Source organism: Brachypodium distachyon, chromosome 4, assembly GCF_000005505.3.
Source record: "Brachypodium distachyon strain Bd21 chromosome 4, Brachypodium_distachyon_v3.0, whole genome shotgun sequence".
NCBI classification, from domain to species: Eukaryota; Viridiplantae; Streptophyta; class Magnoliopsida; order Poales; family Poaceae; genus Brachypodium; species Brachypodium distachyon.
The window spans coordinates 13,523,212-13,537,710 of NC_016134.3; the positions used below are offsets into that span (position 1 = coordinate 13,523,212).

Consider the following 14,499-nt stretch of genomic DNA (forward strand, 5'->3'; position numbering starts at 1 on the left):
TCGTTACCGGCAAGTTCTCTTTACTCGTTCCGTAATATAATACCCCCGCAACTAAACACATTAGTCGCATGCTTGCAAGCTCATTAGGATGTTATATTACCGAGAGGGCCCAGAGATATCTCTCCGTCACAAGGAGTGACAAATCCCAGTCTTGATCCATACAACCCAACAAGCACCTTCTGGGATACCTGAAAAACACCTTTATGATCACCCAGTTACGAGATGACGGTTGATGCCCACAAAGTATTCTTCCGGTACTAGGGAGTGGCATGATCTCATGGTCTAAAGAAATAATACTTGACATAATAAAACATAAGCAACTTAAACTTAAGTGACACGATCAAAAGCTATGTTTAGTTTTGGGTCTGTCCATCACATCATTCTCCTAATGATATGACCTCGTTATTAAATGACAACACATGTCTATGGTTAGGAAACCTTAACCATCTTTAATCAACGAGCTAATCTAGTAGAGGCGTATTAGGGACACGGTATTTGTTTATTTATCCACACATGTATTTGAGTTTCCAATCAATACAATTATAGCATGGGCAATAAACATTTATCAAGAACAATGAAATATGATAATAACAAATTTATTATTTCCTCTAGGGCATATTTCCAACAGGATCAGCCTTGTCGTTTTCACACGACAAACCCCAGCAAGCCAGCGAACCACACGACGCGGAAGTGCAGCTGGATGCAACGGGCCGAGAAGGGTGAGGCAAGTCGATTGCCCCCTCCTCCACCGCTCATAGGTGCGAATGTACAAATCCAGGGCCCCCTCAGGCGAAAAATGTTGTTAACCAGGTGGAGGAACAGGAAATCCCAAGCTATGCCGGGAGAAATGAGTACAAGGAGCATCACCAAAGCTACATGATCTTCATCACTAGGCCGACTGACAAACAAAGTCAGCGTAGGCGAGAAATGGAGGTCAATGCTGTAATGCCGGCTGTTCCGAAGTTCCTGTATTGGTCGGAGCAAGAGATCAACTGGAACCGGGCAGATCATCCCAAGGTTATGCCCAATCCTGGCGGATACGCCTTGGTGGTTGATCCGACACTCATCGGGCCTGACATTAACATCAAGTTCACTCGGGTCCTCATCGACAATGGGAGCAGCATAAACATCCTATATCGGGACACGATGCTGAAGCTCGGCATTACCGACAACATGCTTGAGCCAAGCCAGACCACCTTTCATGGCATTGTGCCGGGAGTGTCTTGTGCCCCAGTAGGCAAGATTCGAGTGGATGTCTTATTCAGTACCCGAGAGAACTGTCGGACTGAGAATCTGTTGTTCGAAGTGGTGGACCTCAATAGTCCGTACCACGCATTGCTCGGTAGACCGGCACTCACCAAGTTCATGGCAACAACCCACATTGGCTATCTCAAGATGAAGATGCCGGGACCAAATGGTAGTATAACCATCACTGGCAACTACAAGCGTTCGATGGAGTGCGCGGCGGCAGGGTCTGCTTTGGCCGAGTCACTAGTCATCACTGGCGAGAAGAAGAAGCTACAGGAAGTTGTCGTGATGGCTCAGGCGGCGCAGATTGGCTTGCCGGCTATGACAAATCCTCATGGAAGTGTGGCTTTCCAGGCAGCCAAGGAAACAAAGAAGATTCAAATCGACGGCGAGTTCCCGGACCGCACCGTCATCATTGGTGCTGGTCTAAGCGAAAAATAGGAAGGCGAGCTCACCAGCTTCCTCCGTGAGCATCGGGACATCTTCGCATGGTCGAATCAAGACCTGCCGGGTGTGCCGAGGGAGCTAGCTGAGCACTCATTACACGTCAGGCCAGACGCGAGACCGGTGAAGCAGCCCCTTCGACGCTTCGCCGACGATAGAAGGAAAGTTATCTCGGAGGAAATATCCCGGCTTCTAGCTTCCGGCTTCATCATGGAAGTGTTACATCCTGACTGGCTAGCAAACCCGGTCATGGTCGAAAAGAAGAAGGACGACCCAACTGCTGCCAAGGTGTGGCGCATGTGTATCGACTACACCAGCCTCAACAAGGCATGTCCCAAAGATCTTTTCCCATTACCTCGAATCGATCAAGTGATTGACTCTACTGCCGGGTGTGAGTAATTGTCTTTTTTGGATGCGTATTCTGGTTTTCATCAGATACCGCTGAACCCTAACGATCAAATAAAGACATCATTTATCATCCTGTTCGGGGCTTATTGCTATCCCACTATGCCGTTTGGTTTGAGAAATGCAGGAGCTACTTATCAAAGATGCATGCAGAAATGTTTGCACGATCAACTCGGCAAAAATGTGCAGGTATATGTCGACGATGTCGTCATAAAAACCAAAGAGAGTGCTACGCTCCTGGATGATATCCGGGAAACATTTGCGAATCTAAGGAGATTCCGAATGAAACTGAACCCGGCCAAGTGCACATTCGGGGTGCCGGCAGGGAAATTGCTCGGTTTCCTACTGTCAAGAAGAGGTATAGAAACAAATCGCGTGAAAATCGCCACCATAGAAAGAATGAAATTGCCAAAATGCCTCAAAGATGTGCAAAAATTTACAGGATGCCTAGCATCATTGAGTCGTTTCCTTAGTCGGCTGGGTGAAAAGGCTATGCCCTTATACCAGCTGATGAAGAAAACCGACAAATTTGTGTGGACGTAACAGGCAGATCTAGCTTTCCAGGAGCTGAAGAAGATGATTGCGACGGCACCGATATTGGCCTCTCCAATGGAGAAGGAGCCGATGTTACTATACATCGCGGCAACCAACCGGGTTGTTAGTGCCGTCATCGTGGTAGAGAGAGTTGAAGAGGGCAAGTCGGTGCAAAGGCCGGTATATTACTTGAGCGAGGTGTTACCATCATCCAAGCAGAATTATCCCCATTATCAGAAGATGGCGTACGACATTTATATGGCGGCAAAAAAGCTGAAGCATTACTTCGATGCGCATCAGATCCGGGTTATATGTGAAGCGCCTGTCTCGAAGATCATGAGTAACAAAGATGCAAGCGGCCGGGTAGCAAAATGGGCAATCGAGCTAGCACCCTATACGCTACAATACGATAGACGAGACGCCGTGAAGTCTCAAGCTCTGGCAGATTTTCTCGTGGACTGGGCCGAGATGGAGTATGAACCACCACCCCCGGAAACTAATTACTGGAAGATGCATTTTGATGGCTCTAAGATGAAAAGCGGGCTGGGCGCCGGCATAGTTGTGACCTCGCCTAAGCGCGATCAGCTCAAATACGTCCTGCAAATTCACTTTGCAGGATCCAATAATGTCGCGGAGTATGAAGCACTGGTGCATGGACTGAAAATGGCAAAGGAAATTGGAGTTCGCCGGATTCAATGTTTTGATGACTCCGATCTGGTCGTCCAACAAGCTTCCGGCAACTGGGATGCATTAGATGCCAACATGGCGCTGTACCGATTCCATGTTCGGAAGATCAGTGGCCATTTTGAAGGATGTGAATTCCACCATATACCTCGCGCGGAGAACGAGGCAGCTGACACATTGTCGAAACTTGGTTCAACACGACAAGCCATTCCGGTTGGAGTGGCACTAGAGCATTTACGCAAGCCATCCATCAAACCATCGCCAGAATCGGAGTCTATATTTATCCCGGCGAGTCCAGAGGCCGGCGCCACTCCTATGGACATTGACAGCGGCAAAGGTTCCGGTAACCCGGGGATTGAGCGCCTTAACTCGGCGGAAGCAATGGCAGTTGAGCCGATGGAGATAGACGAGCCGTATGAGCCAATCTTCGCCACTCGTCCTGTACCGGCATGGGCTCAACCGATAATGTCTTACCTCAAAGATGGGAGTGTACCGGAAGAGGAGGTGTCAGCAAGACAAATTCAAAGAAGAACAAAGGCGTACACCATCATCAACGGTGAGCTTTACAAAAGGAGCGTCACTAACGTCCTACAACGATGTGTCGAGCCGGAAGAAGGGCAGGAGATACTCCGGGATATTCACCAAGGAGAGTGTGGCCATCACGCATCTTCGAGAACGCTAGTAGGCAAAGCTTTCCGACTCGGTTTCTACTGGCCGAGTGCACTACAGGAAGCAGAGGACATAGTCAGGAAATGAAACGGCTGCCAGAGATACGCCAGCACGATCCATATGCCGGCGTCCGAACTCAAAACCATCCCAATCACTTGGCCGTTTGCCGTATGGTGTTTGGATATGGTAGGACCATTCAAGCAAGCGCGAGGAGGCATGACGCATATCCTGGTCATGGTCGACAAGTTCACCAAGTGGATTGAGGTCAAGCCGATAAAGAAATATGACAGCAAAACTGCGGTATCATTTCTGAAGGATATCATCTTGAGATATGGGTACCCGCATAGTATCATCACGAATAATGGGACGAACTTCGCGGAGGGACCTTTTGCGCGATTCTGTGCTGAAAAGAAAATCCGATTGGATGTTGCCTCTGTTGCACATCCTCAATCCAATGGGCAAGTGGAAAGAGCAAATGGCATGGTCTTGGCCGGCATAAAACCACGGCTAATCGAACCGCTAGAGCGTACTCCGGGATGCTGGCTGGATGAACTCCCGGCTGTGCTGTGGACTCTCAGGACGACTCCCCATCGCTCTACAGGCTACACGCCGTTCTTCCTCGTATACGGGGCAGAAGCCGTCTTACCAACCAACATTGAACATGACTCTCCACGAATGACCATGTATACGGAGGCCGAGGTAAAAGAGGCCCGAGAAAATGATGTCGACCTGCTCGAAGAAGCACGGGAATTGGCTCTATCTCGGTCGGCCATTTATCAACAGCACCTAAGGCGTTATCACAGCCGAAAGGTCAGCCCGCGAGTATTCCGGGAAGGAGATCTTGTCCTCCGACTTGTGCAACACATAGCAGGCATGCACAAATTGTCACCTCCATGGGAAGGACCCTTCATTGTGAGCAAAGCACTCCATAATGATTCCTACTATCTTATAGATGCACAAGATCCCAAGGCGAACAGGATGGACCAGTCGGGCGAGGAGACCAAGAAGCCATGGAATGTTGCGTTGCTCCGTCCATTCTATACTTGAAAGCTGAGTATTTGTATCAATTTTTCCTTATGTTGAATGTTTTAATTAAGAAAATGAAATTATCCACCGAGTTCTTAAAAGAAACTCGGTGACTTAAATATCATTTAAGTGTTGTAATCTTATGTCGGTTTAGTAGTGTGTCGGTATTGAAAATCCCCTCTATGACTTCGCTGATGTCCGCAGCCTGCCTTCATGGCAAGCTAGGAATGGATATGAAATAACCGAACACATGAAAAGCGATTGCGGAAACAAACAAAGAAGCGATCGAGATGCGTGTTGTTTCACTTAACTCGGCATTTCTTTCCTAGCTCGAGTATTGCCAAATGAATTTTTCGAGTTTAACTTTTCGAAAGGGTTGTTCTATGACTTCGCCGTTCATACGTCGAATGCCAACAAGGCAGACAAAAGAACTAAAGTCATAAAATTTCGCCAACAGAAAAAACAGACTCGGGGACTCGGTTGGGAACTCGATATTTAAAAGACTTAAGCAAATTAAATTAAAAACATTGTGCTTCACAACTAATAGTATCTCGGACTATTTACATGTGCACCCGGCATCCCGGGGATCTAATAATTTTAAAGTTTGTTTTGCCGGTATAACTAAGAAGAGACGGAGGGATGGTTGGCGCCGGAGCTTTGTACCTCCATTGCGGTGGAGGCCAACTCAACGACAATCTCCTCATCCATTGCCTCCTCTTCATCGCCATCGGTCATCTCGGCCTCAGCTTCGGATGGTGGGCCCTCCACGAACGTATGCACGACGGCATACTGCATGAAGGAATGGGCCCGCTCCTTGCGCTTGGCGATCAGCTCCGGGTCCATGAGGTAGGGGGAACCGGCACGCATTGACTACAGCACGTCAAGATTGATGCCGTCGTACCAAGACAGTACGAACGACAAGGCCTCGTCAGCGCCAACGTGCGCGGCCGATTCCCGCCACTCGTTAAGGCGATCCCCTACCTCCAGCAGGCGCGTTGCTAACTCGGGGATGCCGGTCGGAGCCTCCTCTCCCGGCCACAGAGCCCGGAAGGCGCGGATGCCGGCGTTCAGCATGTTCACCCCGCACGATTTTAGAGGTTTTACCCGGCTAGCAATGCTAACCAGATAATCCTCTAAGTCGTACTCGAAGGGGGTGGTCCCGATTGGATCCCTCTTCTTGCGTGCCTTGATCACGGCGGCTTCGGCGGTCTCGACCGATTGTGGAAAGGATTCTGACAAAAGCGCAAAAGACAGTAATGAGTCTCGGCATTATTACTACTATTACTCGGACAAGTGATCAGATGAAGAAATTTGTGCCAGGGCAACTTACTGGTCAGCATGGCCTCGATCTTGATGAGCTCATGCCGGACAACCTGAAACCGCCGGGTCTTCTCAGCGTCCTCTTTTTCGGCGGCAACGGCGCAGGTCTCAGTCTCGGCGACCAAACCTTTGCACTTCTTCACCTCATTCTCCAGGAGGATCCTCTCATCAGCCTGGGTAGAGAGGGTCGAGGTGAGCTCACCCACCTCGGTCTTGTGTGCCTCTGTTTGCGCCGAGATTTGCGCCTGCAGCCGAGCCACGTCCTCTCGGTGCTGCTCGGCTAGCCGAGTCTTCTCGTCTGTTTAAACAGACATATATTACAGAGATTGATATCTCATACGGATGGAACCCGGGATGCAGACGACGAGTTACCTTGGACCTGACGACGTGCTTCAGTAGCTTCGCTACTTGGGTGTCGTCTCTGGCTGTAGATGAGAATAAATGTCAGTCTATGCCGGCTATGCATACTCGGACAGAAATCTTATCTCGGCAAGATGTACTTACTCTAGTTCTGACGCTCAGCCCTCAGGGCCTTATGCGCCATCGCCAGCTCCTTATACTTGCCCAACAGCCCCTTAAAGGCTGCGGTGCGCTTGTTCATGCAGACCTGCAAGACGAACATACATAAATAAGTTCGCTACGAGATGCAGTTAACGGGGAATAAGTGTTTGAAGCTTCTAAGCTTCAGGCCAACTATTCTAAACTCGACCTGAATCTCGGGGAATAAGTGTTTGAAGCTTCTAAGCTTCAGGCCAACTATTCTAAACTCGACCTGAATCTCGGGGAATAAGTGTTTGAAGCTTCTAAGCTTCAGGCCAACTATTCTAAACTCGACCTGAATCTCGGGGAATAAGTATTTGAAGCTTCTAAGCTTCAGGCCGACTATTCTAAACTCGACCTGAATCTCGAGAACTAAGTGTTTGGAGCTTCTAAGCTTCAGGCCGACTAATTATTACTCGCCCTGAACCTCGGGGACTAGGAATAGGGATACTATACTGGAATTGAGAATTGAAATTTCTTAAGGGTTTTTTGCATACCTCGGTAGCTCGGCTTGTTTCGGACAAGGTCACCCGGGCTTGATACATCCGGGACGCTACCGACTCCGGAGTTGCTGTCGGTGGTTGTCCCACCAAGGGGCTCTGCCGCGCCACCTGCACGGTGCCGGAGGTCACCTCGTAGTGGTCCACGTGGTTCCAGTCCATGACGAACTGGCCCAGCGACCCCCAGCTTTGCCCGCTGCTCGTCTGGAGCGGGATCTCTTGTTGCCGACCGGTGCGGCGTGGGCCTGCCGGCCCCGGAACCGTCGACCCTGCAGCAGCAGCAGGGCCTTTGGCTTTCGCGGCCTGCGATGAAGTCGGCGACGGAGTCGGAGTCCGAGTTGGAGTCGGAGTCGGTTGCGGATCTTGGGGGTCTTGGGGACCCGTCGCCGGTTCTTGCGGCATCTCGGAGGCCGGCGGCTCCGTTGTGGTTTCGGCCGTGGCCGAGGAAGGCGTTGCCTCGGTGGTAGCCTCGCTTGCCAAAACCCTGGCTGCGGGAGTCTCGGATTGGCCGACGACGGTGGCGTCGGCACTTGGATCGACATCCCGGCCCGGGGATGTCGGAGCAGCGGCGGTCTCAGTCCCACCCACGGCCGGGTCAGAGGCCTCAGCACAGGAAGGATGAGATGCCAGAATTTTAGACGCAATGCACGTCTGAGACTGGGTTGCCTCCAGAGCCTCCCTGCAGAAATAAAACTTAGTCGCGTGTACAATAACAAAGAAGAAAACCGACATCAGCGGTTGAGGTGAAATTGGCCTTACCCGGCGATCAGGGGCTTAGGCTTGGGTCCACAAGCTCCGATGCGGCGACTGCATCCAATGCCTCAGCGACAGGCTCGCCTGAATCGGCTAATTCCGGGATAGAGCAAAAATGAATACTTTGCTAATGGATATTGAAAGGATTACAAGAAGATGCTAGAGATCCTTACATTCGGTACGGCGAGGGCCGGCATGGGCGATCGGCATGAAGTCCTCCGAACCCGGATCCTCATGGTTGATGGTCATGCGCGGGGCCGCAAAGCGTTTGTCCGAGGATTTCCCGTCTTCATTGCTTTGACGGGCGAATCTCTGCAAGGAAGAATCAGGTGCCGCCGAGTTGAGTCTTAGTCAAAGTAAGGCCGGTATAGCCATATATCGGGTGAGAGCAGAAGATACATATAAACAAAAAACTTACCAGGGGCGCACGGTGCTTCCGGCTGTATGCCGGCATACCCCGGTTCCAGTGCTCCGGCAGGCTAGTCTTCGCAATAGCTTTAACCTGGCGCCGGACTTGAACCTGGTCAAGCCGGACGGTTGACACCCGGTCCGGGTCGAACTGACCATTGTAGAAGCACATCTTGTGTAACCGGCACTGGAGCGGGCACAGCCGCCGGTATACAAATGTCACCAATAGATCATAGGCCGTCATCCCCTCCTCCTTGAGCTCGAGGATGGCGGCGTGGATCTCGTTGACCTCCGGATTGGTCTCCTTTGGGTCGTAAGACCAGTTTCTCTTCTCTTCCGGGGGGCCGACTTCGAATCCCGGCAGATTGATCTTGTCGGCCGCAGAGGAGTTCTTAACATAGAAAAAGTTCCTGAGCCATTTTTTACATGACTCAAGACCCTGAATATGGGGGAAGATGGAACCCCGGCGAGGAATGACAGTGGCGGCGCCGCATTGGGTCATCGGCTTCACGGCGCCGGGATTGTCTTTATCGGGGAGAACCTGTGGCCGGAACATGAAGTACCGGGACCACAGGTCGATGGAGGGCCAAAGGCCGAGATAGCCTTCGCAACAAGTGACGAATGCCGAGAGAGTAAGAATGGCATTCGCCGGAAGGTGGTGCGGCTGGAGGCCAAAGAAATCTAGGAAATTCCTAAGAAAATCGCTAGCAGAAAGGGCAAAACCACGCTCAAAATGCGAAAAGAAGACGACGCGCTCACCAGCCTCCGGAGTTGGCACGAGCTCGTCGCCGGGAATCCGGCACTCAACGTCCTCCGGGATCCGCCGGGAGCGGCGGAGCCCCTGGATGTCCGCCGGAGTGACATCCGAGCCCTCCCAGCCGGCTCGCTCAGAGTTGGCCCTCTCCTCCGCCTAAGTAGCAGGGTCGACGGCGGGTTGGCGAGAAGAAGAAGCCATTGAGGAAAGAACAGATCTAGGGATTGGAGCTTCGGAGGAGGAAGTGCTTGCGCGAGGTCCGAGCTAGCAAGCTAAGCGCGACGAAGTGCGCGAGGAGCAGAGGAGAGCGAAGCGACGACTGCGAGCTCGGAGGTGAGAGACCGCGGCGGCGGAGATGCTCGGAGCTAGCAGGCGGCGGCGAAGTGTGCGAGGAGCAGAGGAGAGCAAGGAGTGCGAAGGGTTTTCCGCCGAGGCCCTCCTCCTCCTTTTATACCCGAGCGGCAGTAATGGGGTGCGCTTTTCCCGTGCTATCAACTTAGTGGCTAACGGGAAGATTGCACACGATTTGGGCAGTTATGCTCATCAAGGCGTGCGCTCGGTTACTGCGCGGCGCGCCGCCGAGAATCCCACGAGATCCGGAGGATAAGTGTTCGCGTGGGAACCGAAGTTCTATCCTTAAAGGCTCTGTCGGTTTTACTGTCCGACGCGACGACACGCTCGCCTCAAAAAGCGCAATGGCAGTAACTCAAGCCTTATCCTCCCGTTGGTGGCGGTCATGTCGGCAAAAGTGAGTTTTAAATTGTCGGTCATGGAGAGGAAAGAATCTCAGCAAAAAACTGGATAAGCATGCCAACCCGGAGTCACGGATTAAATTGATCTCGGCTAGGAGAACCTGGGGGTATCTCGGCGTCCTTCTTAGCTAGACTCGAGTGAGCGTTGGTGGTCTGTCTATGGGAAACTATCGCAGCCCGACATCTTTCTATGCCGGACCACAACAGCTTCGGGGACTAGTGTCGGGGGGATGACCTCGGGTAGGGTCATGATGACACAACTCTAGCCGAGATAACGGACGCAAGGCCGGCATAGATAAGCATGCCAGCATCTCCGAATGCAACTAATGCTAAGCCGACATACCCGGTGTATGCCGACACGGCTATCTTACTTTATGAGTTTGCAGGATGAAGACGAGCACAGGAGTCTCAACAATAGCCGAGATCCCTCAACAGTCTTATCCTGACCACGCGGTGCAAAGTAAAGCAGCGCCATCATCACTCCAGGAAAAGCGGTCAACGCCTGTACGCTGGTGTCAGGTGACCACCCGCAGGAAGCACCGAAAGGGAATCTATGACGGAAGCCGGCAGAGGATAGCTGTACTCGCTGCCGGCTGGTAGGAAAAGTAAAGTTGTCTTGTCCCCTGCGGTACTGCTTGGAGGGAACCAAGCCGTGTGCCCAGCGGGGCCCAAGGACGGTGACGTTAGACTCGGCCCGCATGTCAGTGTGACATGTCTGGCCTATAAATAGAACCCCACCCCTTGGTAGAGAGGGACAGAGGAGAAAGAGAGCATCCTAGGGTTTCCCCTTTCTTCTTCTTCTTCTTCCTCAAGAATACAGCTCAAGGAGCACCATTGTAGAGCTTGTCTATCCCGGCTAATACAACAAAGGAGGAGTAGGAGTCTTATCCCCACAAGAGGGCTCCGAACCTGGATAAACTGTGGTGTGCTTGTGTGTTTGTGCGTGTTTCCCTTCACATCCTCCCTCCTCCGGTTCCTCCTTCGTCCATCGGCCCCAAGTTAAGCCATCCTATGGCATCTGCCGTGACACCACCACGACAGCTGCCGACGCCGCCGGCTGATCTCCTCTACAATCCGTCGGCATCCTGATCCCTCCCCGTTCCTCATCGGCGCTGCTGCCGCCAGTGGCGGCTCGCCGGCGCATGCTGCTCTCTTCCGGTTCCGTGCATGACAGGATCGATATTGGTGTCAAATAGGAGAGCTTTGTTCTATCGGAGTATGGTATCTTTAGTCCCGCATTGCCAATTAACAAAAAATCCCACCAATGTATAAGCCCACGAGAAGAAAGGAAAGGAAGAGAAAAATCAGGAACTTACCTTAAAAGAGGTCACGGGTCACAAAATCACGCCAATTAGCAAATATATAGTAAGTCAATAAAGGTAATAATAATAATCAACGTACTAGGGAAAACCGTAGCAGATGATGAGACTGGAAAGTGCATAGAGAGAATTGGTGTTGGACCCACCAATATTTGTAATTTGCAAAGCCTAGTTTGACAATTCAGGGCATTTCGGGAAACACCCCAAATAACAATTGAAGGTATTCCTTAAAAAGCCTTAGTTGCTATATTTGGAGGCTTTTTTCCAAAAAGCCTGAAATGACATTCCCCTCCCCCAACTTCCTTGTCATATTTTTAAAAGCCTCCAAACATTTTTGGAGGCATTTTGTCATCATTTGTTGGTCGTTTGTTCACATGTACAAGAGCAGTTTAATCTGCCCACATGGCATCATGTGGTCAAAAGGACCATGCATTATGATATTTTGCAAAGAGCCTCCTTCAATGGGTCCGGATTTTTTGAACCCGTGGCAAACGCACTAGAAATCCTGGCTGACCAAGGTTACCCTGTGCATTCGGTTTTTCAGTTCGGTTCAGTTCGGTTAATATGGTTTTCGGTTAATACGGTTCGTATACTTCGGTTATATGGTTACGTATAAAAGTTCGGTTCAGATTCGGTTATAACCATTTAATTTCGGTTCGGTTTCGGTTATAACCAAATTGACCAAAGTTGACGCAAATTTTTGAGCAACACATAAATTTTATATGCATGTTTCAACACAAAAACACTTGATAGAGGCACTTTTCTGATTCTAGTGTTGTTTATGCCTGAGAGCGCTCAAAATCGACCCAAAACTGCTTATTCCAAGTCCATACGTGCTCAAGATCTGCCCATATTGCCCTAGAACCGGCCCGATAGGCCAGAAAAAATTAAACAAAACGCGTCTACGGCTAGGAACTGCACTCCCGACCTCTGGATCACTCGGTCGGTGCAGACCACTGGGCTACTACGCCACATCTGTTAAATATTGCACCTTCAGGTTTATATTGTTTCGGTTTTGTTCTGTTTAACCGAAAACCGTTCGGTTTAAACCCAAAAAACCGAAATCCAAAGGGTTTCACATTTTGAAAACCGGGAAAACCGAAAATTCGGTTCGGTTTCGGTTATTTTTGTCCGGTTTTGGGTTCGGTTTTGCACAGACCAAGGGCATCTCTGGATCTGTGCCAAAATGATTTTCATCTCTTTATACATTAGAATACGGGAGCTCGAGTACAGAAGAACAGTGCACGGGGTACAGGATTTGTCCCCGGCAGTGGTCAGCACAGGTTGTGTCACATACAGTATGTGGGCCTTGCAACTTTAATGCATGGTGTCAATGTCATACGGTGACTTGTAAAAACAGTCTACGAGTTGCTCTCAGAATTTTGTAATCAAACTACAGTAAGTTGCTAAACTCCAGGGTGTATATAGAACTGAACTATGGATTTTAAACTAGCCAAAACATATATAGTACAAATATTTTGCAGTATTGTTGAACTAGAAAAATTCTAGTAAAAAAAATGGTCATTTGAGTTGAACTACGAATATTTATAGTGCGAAAAGTTTGCAGTGGCGTGTACTAGAAAAATCCTAGTTCAAAATTTTTGCTCTAGAATTGATCTGGTCAAAAACCTAGTACAGATAAAAGGGTTCACAACTAATGCAATCCAGTCAGAGATTCGATGCAAATTTCCCTCTCCGTATGTGCATAACAAAAAATAAAATACTAAACAAGATTTTTTCAAGTGGTCTTCTCGTATGTGTTCATCAAACGAGGCAAAAGAGGAAGGTAAGAGAATTTACTTCAAAAGTGCGGCTATCTGCTGGCCTTCCGTGATTGTCGATGTAGTCCTCAATGATGTCGCTGTCAGGAGCATTACCCTGATACTTGTTCATATTTATTTAAAACAGGGTTCAGCTATTAGAAAGTCCACACAAGGAAGTGGATCATAAGCGCGCATACAGAGATTCTATAAGATGAACAGGAGCTCACAAGGTTCCAGGTGATGGCGTTGGCGTACCAGTCGCTGGGGATTGTGTACGGCGACCTCGGGACGTCTGACACTGTACGTTCTCTCATCGGTGAAGTTGGGGAACCCCTGCAAGGACGACTTCCTCAGCCTGCTCAGCCTCATCCTCATACAACTTGCTCCGTTGCGAAAAGGTAGACGACCCCGTCGCTCATCGTCGACTTGCTAAGCGGCCGCACCGTCCCCGAGTCCTCCGAGCCGTCATGGCCGGGCCTGACGAGCCCCCACTCCCGCCCTTGGATCTCCGCCCCAAGCCGATGTCGGCAGTCCACCGCCCGCACAAGGAAGGGGGAGGCAGCAGAAGCGGCCACAAATGAAGCTCCTGGAGGTGGTCAGCTGCGGCGACGGCTAGAGCTCTTGCGAACATGAACATATATACCAAGATATTTGTCCCTACCGCTGTTAGATTACGTTTTTGCCATTGCTTCTGGATACTCCGTTTTAGAGTAAATTTCACCAAACCATAATTTTGTGGCTTTCTTCTCACAGAACCGCGAACATCTGCACCCTCTTGGCCAATCTTAGGAGAAGCCTTGATGATGCATGCCACATGTTTGAGAAAATGCTCCTGAGAAAAGCAGTGTCTTCAAACTAAAATTTGCCATCTCATGTAATTTGTGTTAGAGGTAGCGACTTAATATGTACATTTTCCATCAGTTTTCAGAGTGTAAACTAACGATAATGCAAGTAGAGATTGATGTTTGTTGATAATATTTGTAGTTTAACATTCAAAGTGTAAACTAACAATAGATTGTGAATTCAGAGTTCAAACTGACAATAGATTGTGATTGGGAGAAACGGAGCAGAGGGATCTGAACAATGAGGCTGGTGAAAGTCATAAGGCAATGAGAAAGAAATATTAGCTTATTGTTTCTTCCTATTTGTTTAGATCTGAGACTCCAACTACATTCTTCTAATATTTGTGCAGTGATTAGACCAAATTGGAGACAGTGAAAATAGACTGCTCAGAAGCTATATGTTATAGTTGTTTGTGAAGTTTATTGATGTAATATATATTAGTATATGTCTGTCTTTGCCATTCAAGGTTGATTTTTTTTTGCCGATTATACTTGCTCGCGACAATTTTGGGCGAGTTAGTAAAGTCAATGTAGCGGA

At 49.6% G+C, this 14,499-nt stretch overlaps 2 protein-coding genes across 2 annotated transcripts; one reads left to right on the top strand and one right to left on the bottom strand.

Annotated features, from left to right (window-relative positions):
- Positions 1–927: 927 nt before the first annotated feature.
- Positions 928–1,689, top strand: LOC104584936. The gene has a single exon (XM_010240769.1). It carries the CDS (start codon positions 928–930, stop codon positions 1,687–1,689), a length of 762 nt encoding a protein of 253 aa, XP_010239071.1.
- Positions 1,690–5,631: 3,942 nt separating this feature from the next.
- On the bottom strand, positions 5,632–9,033 carry LOC112268638. The gene is made up of 5 exons (XM_024454547.1): positions 8,542–9,033; positions 6,870–6,937; positions 6,703–6,755; positions 6,341–6,628; positions 5,632–6,242 (listed from the first exon to the last, which is right to left on the bottom strand). The coding sequence occupies exons 1-5, from the start codon at positions 9,031–9,033 to the stop codon at positions 5,881–5,883; spliced, it is 1,263 nt and encodes a 420-aa protein (XP_024310315.1). The 3' UTR covers positions 5,632–5,880.
- Between the last annotated feature and the right edge of the window lie 5,466 nt (positions 9,034–14,499).

Coding starts and splice junctions, on each gene's coding strand:
- LOC104584936 (XM_010240769.1), top strand. CDS start 928: ATGGAGGTCAATGCTGTAATGCCGGCTGTTCCGAAGTTCCTGTATTGG.
- LOC112268638 (XM_024454547.1), bottom strand. CDS start 9,033: ATGACCCAATGCGGCGCCGCCACTGTCATTCCTCGCCGGGGTTCCATC. Junction 6,629..6,702: donor AGCACGTCGTCAGGTCCAAG/GTAACTCGTCGT, acceptor CTGTTTAAACAG/ACGAGAAGACTCGGCTAGCC. Junction 6,243..6,340: donor GATCGAGGCCATGCTGACCA/GTAAGTTGCCCT, acceptor CGCTTTTGTCAG/AATCCTTTCCACAATCGGTC.